The sequence below is a fragment of the Mus caroli genome, chromosome 13 (assembly GCF_900094665.2).
Source record: "Mus caroli chromosome 13, CAROLI_EIJ_v1.1, whole genome shotgun sequence".
NCBI lineage: Eukaryota > Metazoa > Chordata > Mammalia > Rodentia > Muridae > Mus > Mus caroli.
Window position 1 is genome coordinate 29575325 of NC_034582.1, and position 14751 is coordinate 29590075.

The 14751-nt window shown below is 42.7% G+C and overlaps 1 protein-coding gene across 4 annotated transcripts in view; it reads right to left on the reverse strand.

The window, feature by feature from the left end:
- The window catches only part of LOC110307609 (tubulin beta-2B chain), a 55567-nt gene that overhangs the window by 24062 nt on the left and 16754 nt on the right, over positions 1 to 14751 (reverse strand). Inside the window, exon 5 of one of the 4 annotated variants that reach the window (XM_029468225.1) lies at positions 13515 to 13536. The exons of the other annotated variants lie outside the window; for them this stretch is intronic. Within the exon in view, the coding sequence (XP_029324085.1) occupies positions 13515 to 13536 (22 nt within the window). The remainder of the gene's footprint in view (positions 1 to 13514; positions 13537 to 14751) is intronic. 4 annotated transcript variants of the gene reach the window in all.

Here is a 14751-nt window from a genome sequence, read left to right on the forward strand (position 1 = left end):
AGCAGTATGGAAGTGTAAGCCGAATAAACCCTTTCCTCCCCAACTTGCTTCTTGGTCATGATGTTTGTGCAGGAATAGAAACCCTGACTAAGACACCAATTAAATGCTTTTTTTTTATATATTGCCTTGGTCATGATGTCTCTTCACAACAATAGAACACTAACACAAAGGATGTAACAGTTAAGCTCTCCTGAATTTTTCCAGTCCTTGAATGGGAGAACCTGACCAAGACCACTGGGTCAGTCAACAGGTTCTACATTGTAGGCGTGAGGACTAAAAAGAAAAAAGACAATTAGACAACATTGTAGCATGGCCTCAGTCAATTCTGAGACTGAAGGCATGTTGAAATTTTTCCAATCCTCTTTTATACCATTTTAATTATATGCTGGTAATAAGGGAGAATAGTACTTGAGGAATCAAGCGAGACAATAGTCAAGGATCAAGCAAGACATAGACACAAAGTCCCATGATCACTCCAGTGATCGATGTTTCTAAGGATGATCAAGATATCTGAGCCTACTTCTTTTTTTTAATTAGGTATTTTCTTCATTTACATTTCAAATGCTATCCCAAAAGTCCCCCAGACACTCCCCCACTACACTCCCCTACCCACTCACTCCCATTTCTTGGCCCTGGTATTCCCCCGTACTGAGGCATATAAAGTTTGCAAGACCAAGGGGCCTCTCTTCCCAATGATGGCTGACTAGGCCATCTTCTGATACATATGCAGCTAGAGACATGAGCTCTGGGGGTACTGGTTAGTACATATTGTTGTTCCACCTATAAGGTTGCAGACCCCTTTACTGAGCCTACTTCTTTGTTCTACCCTAAAATAAGTTTCTTACCTCCTTGTCTTTGGCCAGTGTCAGATCCCTGCCTGAACTAATTTCTTTGTCATGCCCTAATGTCAGATTCCTGCCTGGACTTACTTCTTTGTTATGGCCTAATGTCAGATTCCTGCCAAGAGGCACCCCAAAAGGCTCTCCTCAGGAACCTCCAAGTTTCATAAATAGAATTTCTAGGCTGGTACTTTTTCTCCTTTTTCTCTGCTAGGAAGATTCCTATTTAGAAGTTAGCTCTACCAACTGCAGATCTAAGAGGATGCTAGCTGTTAAGAGATGCAAACATTCTGAACTGGGAGGCAACAAGAAGAGAAAGGGCCAAGTGATCCAGTTTTAAGCCGATTTTGTTATGAAGACAATAAAATCTTGACCTTACCCCCCCCAAAAAAAAAAAAGAAGAAGAGGAGGAGGAGAAGGAGAAGGAAGGAGAAGTTAGCTCTAATGCATATCAGAGAACAAGGGGGTTTTGTTGTGTTGTTGTGTTTGTTTTGTTTGTTTGTTTAGTAGTTTTGGACAAACTTTCATGATGACAGCAACCCTGGAGCTAGAAAGGAGGATCTCTTAGAGCTTATTATTGCTTGAGTGTTCCTGGGAACTTCTTAACCTTTACTCCTAAAGAGAGTGAATCTTCCCTGAGGATTTTGTCTTATCTTTCCTTCTGCTGCCTATCTCACCTAAATCAGAAGGAAAGGGCCATTAGCAAGTAGTTAAGAATGTGTGAAGGTTGCTTTAGAAAAAAGAAAGAGGCTTGTTTTCTTAGGAAAATGAGAGACTGAAGCTATAGTTCAACCATAAAGAACAAACTCTTACTGCTCTTGCAGAGGACCCAAGTTCAAGTCCCAGAACCCACAGGGCAATTCACAATCACTAGTAGCTCCAGTTACAGGAGATCAGGTGCCTTTCTTTGAAGTCTTGTATATGCATACAATGCACACACACATGTGCGCGCGTGTGTGTGCGCGCACACACACACACACACACACAGAGAAAGAGAACATTCATACATGCACACATCTATAAAATATTAACCTTTTTCTAATAAGGGGAGAACAGTTGCTATTAGCCTGGAAACAGATAAACATTTTGTTGCTTTTAAAACATCTATAAACTGTACTTCCTCTTTCCATCTACAAATTTAAAAGAGAGAAAGCCCACTAATGTTTTAACCTAAAATTCGAGGGATATTTAAATTTATCTCTCCCTCTCTAGAAGCCACTTGGGAGAGACCTCACTCTGTGATCTAGTCACTCCCGTATCCAATATGGACCCACTTCTTTGGTTTGAGATCACGGAGTTGGGTTCTCTATTTTTTTTTTTTCACTTTGCTATTTTGGGCCCTTATTCTTAAGGATGATTTCTCTTGCTATATTAATGCTAATCTATCTTAGATGAATGATTTTTTAAAATTTTTTCTTTTCTTTTCTTTTTTTTTTTTTTTGGTTTTTGGTGTTTTGGTTTTTTGGAGACAGGGTTTCTCTATGTAGCCCTGGCTGTCCTGGAACTCACTTTGTAGACCAGACTAGCCTCGAACTCAGAAATCCGCCTGCCTCTGCCTCCCAAGTGCTGGGATTAAAGGAGTGCGCCACCACGCCTGGCTTGTGTAATTTTTTAATTGAAACTTTTTTTTATATAATAATGTTTAAAAATAAAAGGTCATTATTAAAACATTTTAAGGCTGGGACAGGAAGTAACCAACTTTTGACTTTTTTGCCATCTTGTCTGGTGACCTCATCAAAATGGAGTGACTGTGTGATTTGACCACCATCTTGATTAGTGATATCAAAATACTGGAACCCATAAAACTTTTCATTGAGCCCTCAGAGGATCCTGTGCCATAGGCACTTGGTCATATACCCCAACTCTCTCCTCCTCGATTCATAATATATTGCATGATGGAATTGCGAGACCTGAAGAAAGCACCAGCCCTGGTTTATTGCCACATAATAAGGTCAATGCATTTCCTACATCAGAGTGAGAAAGGAATATTGACCTCTATGGTGGGCTTTTTAGATTCTGGCACATTGTTTTGCATGACATTGTTTACTGGTTTCTAAGAGGGGTTTCATTTTCTTCCCTGATTAAAGAGGTCCATCTAGTTTTTGAGAGCATCTCTGCAATTTATGACTTGTGAATTGGATTTAAGTCCCTGTAATCTGGAAGAACAGGACGGATGGGTGGACAGATGCACACACACACACACACACACACACACACACTTTTCCAAGGCATATGCATTCAAAACTGTCCAGCTAACATCGCTACTTTGAGATAGCTACACTAGAAAGCAGTGGTTGAACACTGAAAACACAGATTCAAACAAGGAATAAATTGCCAGTGCTAGATAAGCTGCTTCCATTAGGCAAATGTGGCAGCTAGAAGCAGGATAAGACTGCTTGGGCAGGCAGCTGGAGAAGCAGGCACCCCTGGGTCTTACCCAATGCCTGCTGTTTCTCTTGATATCTCCAGGCCTGTTTTTCTCTGAAGTGGAATATCTGCCCCTTCTCCTCAGAAGACTCTCTTGCTCCACATTTGATGGCTGTTGTTTCTGCCCCATTGCACCCTAGGTACTTTCGTTTTTGCTTTCACTGAACATCAGTCACAGTAACATGGAGAGACTAAGAAAACAACAATCCCCCTTCCACCAAACAAACAAACAAACAAACAAACAAACAAACTGATACCAACACTTCTAGATCTTTTGGATGTTTAGGGGTTTGGTGAGTGAGTGTGTGTGTGTGTGTGTGTGTGTGTGTGTGTTTGTAAATTACAGAACTTAAATTCACAAGTAGTAAATTGCAAAGATGTTCTTCCAATCTAGAAAGTCCTCTTTAACCAGAGGAGAAAATGAACTTGAACCAAGACCCCTTGACAGTTACATTCAGAGACAAGGACTCAGTGCCCAGGAAACAGGGCAGTGCCAGCACTCATGTATCACCATAGGTGGCAGCTAAATACAAGGTGATCCTGTTGGATAGCTGTGGTAATGGCATTATGGTTATGTAAGATAATGCCTTTGTCCTTAGGAGGAGTCAGCTGGAGTATTTGGAGTCAAATGCTAAGAATTCTGTAATCTGCTTTCAAATAATTTATCAACACATACACACACACACACACACATTAGTGGGGACAGCAAACAAGAGAAAGATGTAACAGTTGAGGTCACAGGAAAGTGTACAGTGACTGTTCTTTTGATTTGTGGGTCCCTTTTTTTTTTTTTTTTTTTTTTGATGGTTTTAATCCAAGAAGCATTAGTGATTGGTTCTAGCCCTGAAGTCTAAGTCAGATTTCCTCATAATTAGCGCGGAGTTTTAGCTAGAATACATGGTGTGGCTCATGACCATCATGCTGGCTTCCTCATACATACATAATGCAGAAAGGGCAGAATAGAGTAAAATCTCTACCTCCAAATCCACTCGTTAGAGATGTTTTCTATAAAGCAGGCTGGTAAGGCCTATTCTTATCTTGTATTTTCTTATTCTCCCATTTTCAATGCTTAATTGTCTTCTCATTCAAAGGAACGTTTTTATCTGATGAACCCTCCCGTGGCCGGAAGTAGAAGCATGTGCTCTGTGGAGATTACACCACAACACGGACACAGGCCTCTAGATCTTGGCATGATTCTACTTTAAAGTTTTTTTCCACATGTGTTTGTTGTGTGTGTGTGTGTGTGTGTGTGTGTGTGCACTGTGGGGGACCGGGAGGTAAGGAGACAACTTTTAGATGTTAGTTGTCTCTTCTTACCATGTGGATCTCAGCTATGGAGCTCAGGCTACAAACGTAGCGGTTAGTGCTTTTACCCATGAGTCACCTTGCCCACCCATGGTTCTGCTTTTGAAGCTTTAAAAAAGTAACTCTGTCAACCAAAGCACACATCGATGGTCACATCTGTACAATTAGCATTAAAAGCATAGTTTATCCTCTGATGGGCAGAGTTCATGATGCTCTTGATTGCCTGAACTTTTGGAGTTTTAAGGTGGGAACAGAGCCTTGTACATGATTTTTAAATGTTACTACTAACTCTATTAGTTGCGAATATGACCCAGCTAGCTGCCCAGTAATCTGGGTAGAGTCCTGTGGATTTTTAAAATCAGTTTAGCACAATTATTGGGCAAGTCACCCAAAATCTATTTTTTTCTATATGCTAGACATTAATTAGTTCCCCAGCTGGGCTCCCCAAGTACTTGCTGTTTGAGTCTTGCCTGGATTATTACTGCTCAATCAGTCTGTCCAACAGCTTTAAATTGGTGAGAAAGGTTCACAAAACATTATTTGGTGCACATGAGGATCTGCTCTTTGGGGCAACCAGAACTTGGGGACCAGTATTTGAAGGCATAGCAGCACCAGACCAACACCCAATAGGGCCTTATTTATAGTGTACCCCAGTGCCTAGCATCATAAATATTTGCTGAGTAAATGAGTGAGGGAATAAATGAGAAAAGTACAAAACAAGGATGTGACACTTGAAGTCTGTAGCAGCCAAGTCATTGTTTGCATGGTCTGGGATGTTTGTTGACTGAATATAGCAAATTGATAGCTAATTCGGGGGGAGTTGAGTCATGATCCAGAATTATGAGTCTGGAAAAGATGTAATTAATCAAAGACCAGGTAGAATTACACACACAAGACTAACATGTGCTAGAGTGGTGGTTCAGGGTAACAGTATTTTTAAAAAATGTAACTACCCATATAAATTTGTGTCTCTCTGTGAGTGTGTGTGTGCATGTATATCCATATGTCAAAGCAAGAGCGTGACGTCAAAGGAACTTTCCAGAGTCAGTCTCTCCTCCCACCACTTAGGCCCTGAGGATTGAACATGGGTCATCAGACTTGATAGGAGGGGCTTACCTGGTGGATCGTCCTGCCAGCCCCTGGGTACCATTCTTTTTCTTGTGTACATTTTGTTTTGCTTTGATTTTAGGTGAACAGGGTCTTGCTATGTACCCCTAGCTGGCTTCGAACTTGCAAACTTCCTGCCTGTGCTTCCTGAATGTAGGGTTACAGAAACATGCCACCATTTCTGGCTACCATTTTTTAAAATTATATTTATGCATTCGTTACTGGGGGGATTGTATGCATGCATGGCACTTGTGGAGGTCAGAGAATAATTTGTGAGAGTCAATATCTCCTTCTAGCCTATGGATCCTGGAGATCATACTCAGGTGGTCAAACTGTGGCAAGTGCCTTTACCCACTGAGCCACCTTACTGGCCCCCAATTTGTATTTAAATGGAAATTTAAATGGAAATGGGTATTACCTCTGAGTGAAATGACAGATTGCACTTACCTCTGAGCAAATGGAAGAAAATTTTAATATTAAAAAGAAATATCACAACAAGGAGAATTATTTGCCTCTGTCATATGAAGTCTAGTCCAAAGACTTACACACTGGCTTTATTAGGTTATTTGGATAGAGAAGCAAGATGTTGACAGTAATAAGACCTGGGATCCCACTTGGTCTTATTTCCAGCACTCAGTAGTTTGGTGAGGATCCCCTATCTGACAGGAGTTCATGTATCTAAAGTTGGGCTTGAACACAGTGTGTAAGTAGGCTAGTGTGGCATTGAACTTCTGATCCTCCTGCCTCCACTTATAGGCATGTGCTAATAAGTTCTGTTTACTCAGTGTTAGGGATCAGACCCTTGATGCTCAATAGACTAGCACTCTGTCCTCTGAGCTTCAACTTCAATCCCCAGAGAGTATGCCTTTTAAGCGACCTATTTGTCACTTGACAATTCTGCATGTGTGAGTTCATCAGCAGATTCAAGGCTGCAAATGCCAATTGCATTGCTTTCATGTCTATTTATATCACTGTGGTGGATTTAAAATGAATGCTCACTCTATGATAAATGAATGGTGCCAATCCTCATTGAAAATTAAAGAATAAAGATTATATTTAATGAATACTGTCATTTATCAAATTGCCAGTGTTTTGAAATTGATAATGCCTATAGCTGGAGAAGATGAAATTTTAGTATGTAGACATGTATAGATAAAAATATCTAAATTTTTCCTAAAATTCATTTACTTTGTCATTTAATTTCTATCTCATGAACTCCTATTTTCTTTGGCAATAACAACTTTAGCGTAGGCCTCCAGTCGACATCTCCCTGATGTGGGTACCAAGTCAGAGATGAGTGCAATGCCAGGCCACTGTGGAGAGTGGTGGCATGTAGTCCCTTTCCTGACATCTGTCACACTGGTTGGTGTCTGATGAGGTGTCACACTTCCTTCTAGGCTCCCATTATAAAGTTCACTGTGTCAATAATCTACTCCATTCTACTTCCGGGATCATGACCTCATTAGCTCTCCTAGGTGGCAACTACTTCCATGCCCTTCCAAGCCAAGACACGGAAAGCTTTTCAAAGCTTGTCCACAAGGATCTGGCACCTAGTGAGTCTCTCTGGTGGACATGTGTCACAGTTAATTTGGGGTGTTAAGCACACTGCATGGCGGTCTGGTAAGATACTGCTTCTGAGTGTATCTGAGAAGTGTTTCCAGAGAATGTTAGCATATGGAAGAGTGGAATGAGTGGTAAAGACCCTCTAGAATGTGAACAGTACCATCCAGTGGGCTGGAGGTCCAAATGAGACAGAACAGCAAGAAAGGGAGGGAGAGTTCTTCTGCCTCTGCCCCTTCTACTCTGAGCACAGTGGTCTTTCCCTGCAACTGCTGCTCTTCAACATCAGACTCCACATTCTTTGGGTTTTGGAATCAAGAGACTCCTCAGGGGGACCCTGAGGCCTTTGGCCATGATTTTGTACCTATGGTCTTTATGTTTGAAGGCTCCTGGCCTGAGTCATCAGTAATATTTTCTATTGTGCACTGTAAGGTAGTCACTCAGCTGCGCAGTAGAACCATACTATTTCATCCTCTCCTCGCCTGCACTGACTGGCCATTAGCCTTCAGTAAGTGCTAGTCCACTTTTCCATTATTTCAGATCAGCTCCTTTTAGGTTTCCATATATGAGTGAGAGCATGTGTCTTATCTCTTTGTACTTGACTCCGTTCATCCAGTTTCCTCCATGTCTATCCACGTTGTAGCAAAGGACGGAATTTCAAACCCTTTCCAGAACCAGTGTACTGCTCATTTCCTACCATGTAATGGGGGTGGGGCTGGAGAATAACGTGCTTCATTAAGAAGATTGTATAAGAAGTCATTGATGACAAAGCTTCATTCTGTCATAAACAATGAAAAACTGGATATAATATTCCAAACAATTGCTTTTTGAGTCCTGGGAAAATAAATGCCAAATGACTGCAGTCTCCAGGGCAGGGCTAGAGACATAGTAAGATGGGCCCACAATCACTCCTACTTCCTGCCTGGGACCTTCCCTTATTATAGTACAGGGAACAGGCATCCAATCAGAAGGTAGCAGCTTGAGGAACTGCAAAGAGAAACCATGCCTGAGGGGAAGCTATGAAGGTTCAAGAATGAGCAAACTGCTCCATAAATATGCACAGCATTTTGAAAATATTGGCTGAATGCTAGGCTGTTATGTGCAGATGAGATTCTACAAGGCTGCGCAAACAACAACTGTCAAGAAAAAGAGCCACTGCAGGGTGATCAAAGCTTGCAAAATCCTGAGAAGTCTTCATTCAGAGTTACTGCATTGTGCTATCTCAAGTGAACCTCAGGGCATTCAGTAGAAACCTTGGGAAGTTCAGAACTTCAGAGTTTAATGGCTATCGATATCTGTAGGGAAATGCACCAAGATATCCCCGTGAGTCCCGGAAAGCCAGGCTAATACAGAACCCTATATTACACTATCTATATAAACATACCCATGGTAAAGTTTAATTTATAACTGAATACAGGAAGATATTAATAATCATAACTAGAGCTAATAAAATAGAATAATTATGACAATATAATGTTTTAAATTCATATGACTTGTTTATTTCTGTAAGTTTCTATTCAATATTTTCAGAACACTACTGTTTTCAGATAATTGAAAACAAGGTAAAACTATGAAAAGCAGGACCGCCGTAGGTAAAGCAGCACAGGCAGAAGGCAGCACAGATTCACCATAACAGTGCAGAGGTAAATGTACTGCCTGTAAGAACAAAGCCCAGAAAAGTCAACAATGAGACCTTCGATTCAACCTGGAGATGCCAGACATAAAAGAAGTAGGGAAATCCAGGGAGAGCATTTGATCAGTAATAAACATTCAGAAATAATAAATGTTGCCGGGCAGTGGTGGCGCATGCCTTCAATCCTAGCACTTGGGAGGCAGAGGCAGGTGGATTTCTGAGTTCTAGGCCAGCCTGGTCTGCAGAGTGAGTTCCAGAAGAGCCAGGGCTATACAGAGAAACCCTGTCTTGAAAAAAAAAAAAAAAGAAAGGAAGAAAGGGAGAAAACAAAAGAAAAAAGAAATAATAAATGTTATTAAAATACAAGAATTTTATTGCTGGAGAGGTAGTTCAATGGTTAAGACAGTATACTGCTCTTGAAGAGGACCTGAGTTGACTCCAACACCCACACTGGGTGGCTCCCATCCACATCACCCACTGCACAACCCTCACTTGTGCACACACACCTATGCACAGACTCACACACACCCATACACACCAGTGCGCAGACCGATACACATACACATAACTAAAGATCATTAAATAGATCTCTTTTTAAAAGACAAGAATTTTAAGATATCTAATGTAAACATCACAGGGTTTAAAATAAAACAAATGCAGTGAGCAGAGAAATGATGGATACAAAATAATGGATAATGTGGAATGTAAGTAATATCTCATTTGAAAATGAAATAAAGGCAGTATCTGAAATGGGATTTTACTGGTACATCTTAACATAGGACTAGCATAGAAGAAGGAAAACAGTTGATTTGAAGACATGGCAACAGAAACCATGAAACTGAGCCACAGGAAGAAGAAAAGAGGCATTAATAAATGAAACAATCCTTCAGTCTACTGTAATACACCAGCCAACATACACACACTTAAAACCCCAGGAGGAAAGAAAATAAAGAGGGGTGGACATTTTTTTAAGTGACCCCAATTTATTTCTAGTTTGGTGAAAGTATCAATTCATAATTAAACACTCATCAAACTCCAGAAGGATGAACAGAGAGAAATTGAGCAAGACACAACCTTATCAAAGTGATGAGTGTCAATTCTATAGGGAGCCACAGAAGACGATATGCTGAGCATGGGGAGTGACATCTCCTAGTCCATGGAGGTGACATCTAGAGAACCTTCCATCCAGGGAGAAGAGGCTTCAGAGTGAAAGTGACACGGGAGCTTTCCAGGGAAGTGAAACAGGCTTTGTTAGTAGTAGACCTGAGCCTTCAGAAACCTAAGTAAATTCCTCAGGCTAAACAATGAAACCAAACTGAAAGTCAAGTCTCCACCAATGAGTGATTAGTCAGGGAAGCAGCAGATGTGCAGTCAGTGTGGAGAGAAAGAGAGCAGAATACACAAGTCACACATACACACATACACATACAAACAAATAAATACATACACACATGTCACCACTAAATTGTGCCACATTGTGAGAGCCTAGCAGCTGCTAGGACATCCCCACCACCACCACCACCACCACCACCAAGACCTCAGCTGCTACTGAAAACTGGGGCCCTGGACACACCTAACTTCTGGACCCCAGGCTGCACTGCCTAACAGCTCCAGCCTTGACCTTGGCTTTTATTCTGATCAGTCAGGGGAGTTACAAACTCATTCTTGTCCTGTCCCGAAAATTAGGCACTATCCTAGAGGCTTTGCTTGGTCACACATAGGGAGAAAGGACAGAAGGGCCAAGACAGTCTTCATACCCTGTCAGCCTAAGGCTCACGGGGATTGTGACATTGAACCTGATTTCCTCCTTGGGTCACTTTCTTCCCCATTGCACAAGGCCCCGTGTGCCTCCTGAGCTCTGCACTGCTGGGCTCACCTTTCCTTTATTTGGCCATCCTGGGAGTTAGCAAAGACATTATGCAAATTAAGTACTTGCTGGAATGTGCTGGCTTTGTACTGCCACCCAAGATGATTCCGTGTGACCTAGAAAGTGGATTAAACCAGTCAGTCTTAGTCTCCGGTTCCGTTTCTGGCCTCTGTTGTTTGTCCTTTCTGTCTCACCAGGAGATCCTCAGCAAGGCATTTATCGTGTGTTACAGATTGCTGTGTTCCTGAGAAAACTATTTGTTCAAATCCTAATCCCTAAAGTGATGGTGTTAGGAGGTGGGTCTTGGGGAGGTGGCAGGTTCATGAGGCTGGAAATCCCAGGAATGCTGTTCATGCTATTATAAAAGGCACCCATTATCCAAAAGCATGGCAGATCAGATGTGTTTTGGATTTCAGATGTCTTCTTATTTGGGAATATTTGCCTATATGTTAATGAAATATCCTAAGCAGGGGACTTGTGTCTATTCATGAAACTTATGTATACCTTGTACATAAGGGCTGAGAGGAAGTTTTAAGAATGTTTAAAATCATCTTGGGCATCAAACAACTTTTCTGGTGTAGAAAGTCCCTCTTAGAGACACCCAAAAAGATTCAGAATTTGGAATTGGGATGGTGAGCTTAGGAAGCTTGGCTTTTACCAGGTTATCACCCTGGACAAAAATCAGAACTGCCTTCCAGTGTGCTCAGACATAGACAGCCAAAGGCTTGAGGATCAAAGGGAATAAAGAACCAAGGACCCAAGCGTATGGTGGGTTGTGTATGTGGAGAGATTGAAAATTTTAAAAGTAATGATTTCAGGCATCAGAATTATAAAAGCAGCACAAAGCAAAAATATTCAAAGTTGATGGCTCAGTCATTAAGCATGTGGTGCCCTTACAAAGAATCTAAGGTCCCAACCACCTTCAGCTCTAGGGAATCTGACTTTTTTTTCTGGTCTCCGTGGGTACTGTACACACACACACACACACACACACACACACACACACAAAGGGGGGGGAGGGGGCGAGGAAAAGATGAATGGGTTTTGACATAAAAGTGAAATGGCTTCAACCAGATTTGGAAAGTTGGCCACTGAAAACCTTCCTGAAGCAAGCTAGAAGTGGTTTTAGAAGCTGTAAAGAGTTTAGCTTTGCATTCTAACTCATACCCAAAGGTACGAGATTTCCATGGTGGAAGGGGGCCTAAAATCTCTCACAACTCAGTTTCTCAGAGGAGACTGGCTCTTGATAGACACTGTTGGCCTATTCCCTGAGACTCCACTTGCCTTCCTGAAGTTTTCCTCGGCCATCTCTGCTACAGTTCTCATCCACTCTGGGTGACAGCTGGGCTGTAACGTTACATCCCACAGCTGACGAAAATCCACCCCAAACATTTCTCATTCCTCAGCAGTCTCTAGCCCAGCCCTTCAGCAGCTGCCGGGGAGCCAGAGCTAATGGTCTGGAAGCAGGTCAAGTCCATGGTCAGCTCAGATGGAAAAACCTGCAGGCAGGAGTTCCAGTCAGGTGATACAGTGCTCAGAGCAAAATGCAATAGCAAAGAAGGGCTGATGAGGGAACAATGGAGACAAGATTTTACACTTGGTAAACTTAAGGCTACACAGAAGAAGAAGCCCAGAGAACTTCCACATAAAACCAGAGGGAGGCTGAGAACCAGGGGGAGGCTGAGAACCAGGGGGAGGCTGAGAAACCCACCGGAGTTCCCAAAAACCTCTGGAAGGGGTGGGAGAAAGTCAACGTTGTGATGGGAAATGGGAAATGGAGGCATTAAGTCAGAAGGGTAGGTGGGACAGGTCAGTCAGCAATTAAGGAAGGGAAGCTAAAAATGATGGAATGAGTTATGTCCACTTCCCAGAAAGCATTACACATCACACTAAGTTCTAAGGGTAAGGCCTAGTAGTAGAGCCATACAAAAGGACCTAGGTTCAAAGGCCAGCACAACATCCTGAAAATCCTGAAGCAAAACAAACCAACAAAGCCACCACATTGGGAACTTATACTATGCACCCTGGAAGGCGTCTCAAATTGACTCCAAAAAGCATACAAACTGAGCTCTCCTTATATGCAGCATTTGTCAAGTGGCAGGTATCAGTAAACATGGCTGAACAGATGCTCAGTGGAGAAGGACAAGAAAAAAAAAAAAGGAAAGAATTTGTAGGCTTACTGGTGGGTTAGCATCTGAAAACCATGGAGATGGGAAGGGCAGGAGCTTGACAGGTGCTGCCGCCCTTCAGTCACTTTCTTAATTCTATCTTGACGTGTTAATGTTGCAAGAGGAAGGATTCACTGGGCTCTCTGCAGATGCCATGAGTCACAGCTGCCATGATATCCAGGAGTCTCCTTTTCAGGGGACAAGTGGCAGCCCCTGCCCCCCCCACCCCCAAGCTTGCTACTAGTCTAGGATTCCTGACTACTCCTCAGGACCACTGGATCCGAACGCGCATCTGATGGAGATTCCAGGTGATAAGCAGGCAATTGCCAAGACTAAGGAGCCAGATGTGGACTCAGAAGATCTAACCTGGGTCATGGCTCATCATAAGAAACAAGGACAAGAGGAAAGAGTTCAGGGTGTAGGGCATTGGGGTGCTGAAAACCCTGTATTCTCCATTTCCTTTGCTCAAGGCTGGCAGTGGGATCACCTGATAGTAATCCATGGTTTTCTCCACAGAATTTCGCAATTTCAGATGATTCAACCTAATACTCTGGAGAGTGTCCAATGTGTGACTCATGCCTCCCACTCGATCAGTTACAGCGTGGCACGGATGTGATCCTGTTCTTTGACCTGTATGCAGCTGCGGCTCCAGAGGAGACACTGGCAGAGGTGTGCCTTTCTGCTTAGGGAGTCGGACTCCTGTAATCCCTTTCACGTCATCAACCATGACAAGCCATAATAGTGTCATACACTGCTCATTCGTGTTCAACCTTATAATGATTGTACAACGATCATTTGAGATGTATAGGTGAAGAAATGAAACCCCAGAGAGGTTGAGTAAGTTGCTCAAAGTCACACAACTTGGAAGCAAGAAGGCAGAGCAACTTGATGCCCTGAATATTTCACAGAACTCTTAGCAAAAGAGCCCCCATTTTGGTTAGTTGCTTGAGAGAGCTAAACATGAGGCACAGACAGACAAGAAATGCCAGACTAAGGCCATGGAGACTTCCAGGATCATGTGCTACAGTTTGGATCTGGGATGTCCCACACAGGCCTTTTTGTTTAAGACATGTTTCCCAGCTTGAAGAGGTAGAACCTGTAGGAGGAGGGACCCAGACCATTGGGGCTGTAATGGTTCTTGTTTAATTTTACTGAATCTGAGATACTTAGGAGACAATGGCTCTGACCATGTTTCTGAGGGAGATTCCAGAGTTGTGTTTGGGGGTGGTGCTCCCCTCACTGTGAGTGACACAGCTGGGATACAAGCTCTGAGGGAAAATCAGTGCTGCTTGCCTTTGCCTCTTGCAGAGGACTCCAGCCCTGTGGCTCCCACTGCCGCTGCCACCATCACCATCAGACTCTGACTTCTTTCGGCCTTCCATCCTGGAACGAATACCAGTGACTCACCAGGAATCTGGAGCCTTTGGCTCCAGAATGGAATTGCTGTGGTATCTGAAAGTTCCAGAATCCACACAAGACACCCCAAGACCAAGTTCTTAGCACAAAGGAGATTTATTTGCCTCAGAAGGAAAAAGGGCAAGGAATAAGAGACAAAGACAGGAAATGAAGTATGAGGGAGAAGGGGAAGGACAGAGAGAGGGGGGAAAAGATACTTGTCCCAGATTGACAAAGGACTGTCTCTGGATAGAGAGGAGACAGATATGGCCCACCTGAACATGGAAGTTTATATGGGAAAAATGGGGGAAACCTGGTGCTAGGTGAGGTGTTTTGTTTTAATTTGGACATGTTAATTAGGTGAACCAAAGGGAGCTTTTGATTTCTGAACTTCAATATTTTGATAGCTGGATCTTGATAGTTAGCCTCAGACAGAAGGAGTGAGGGACC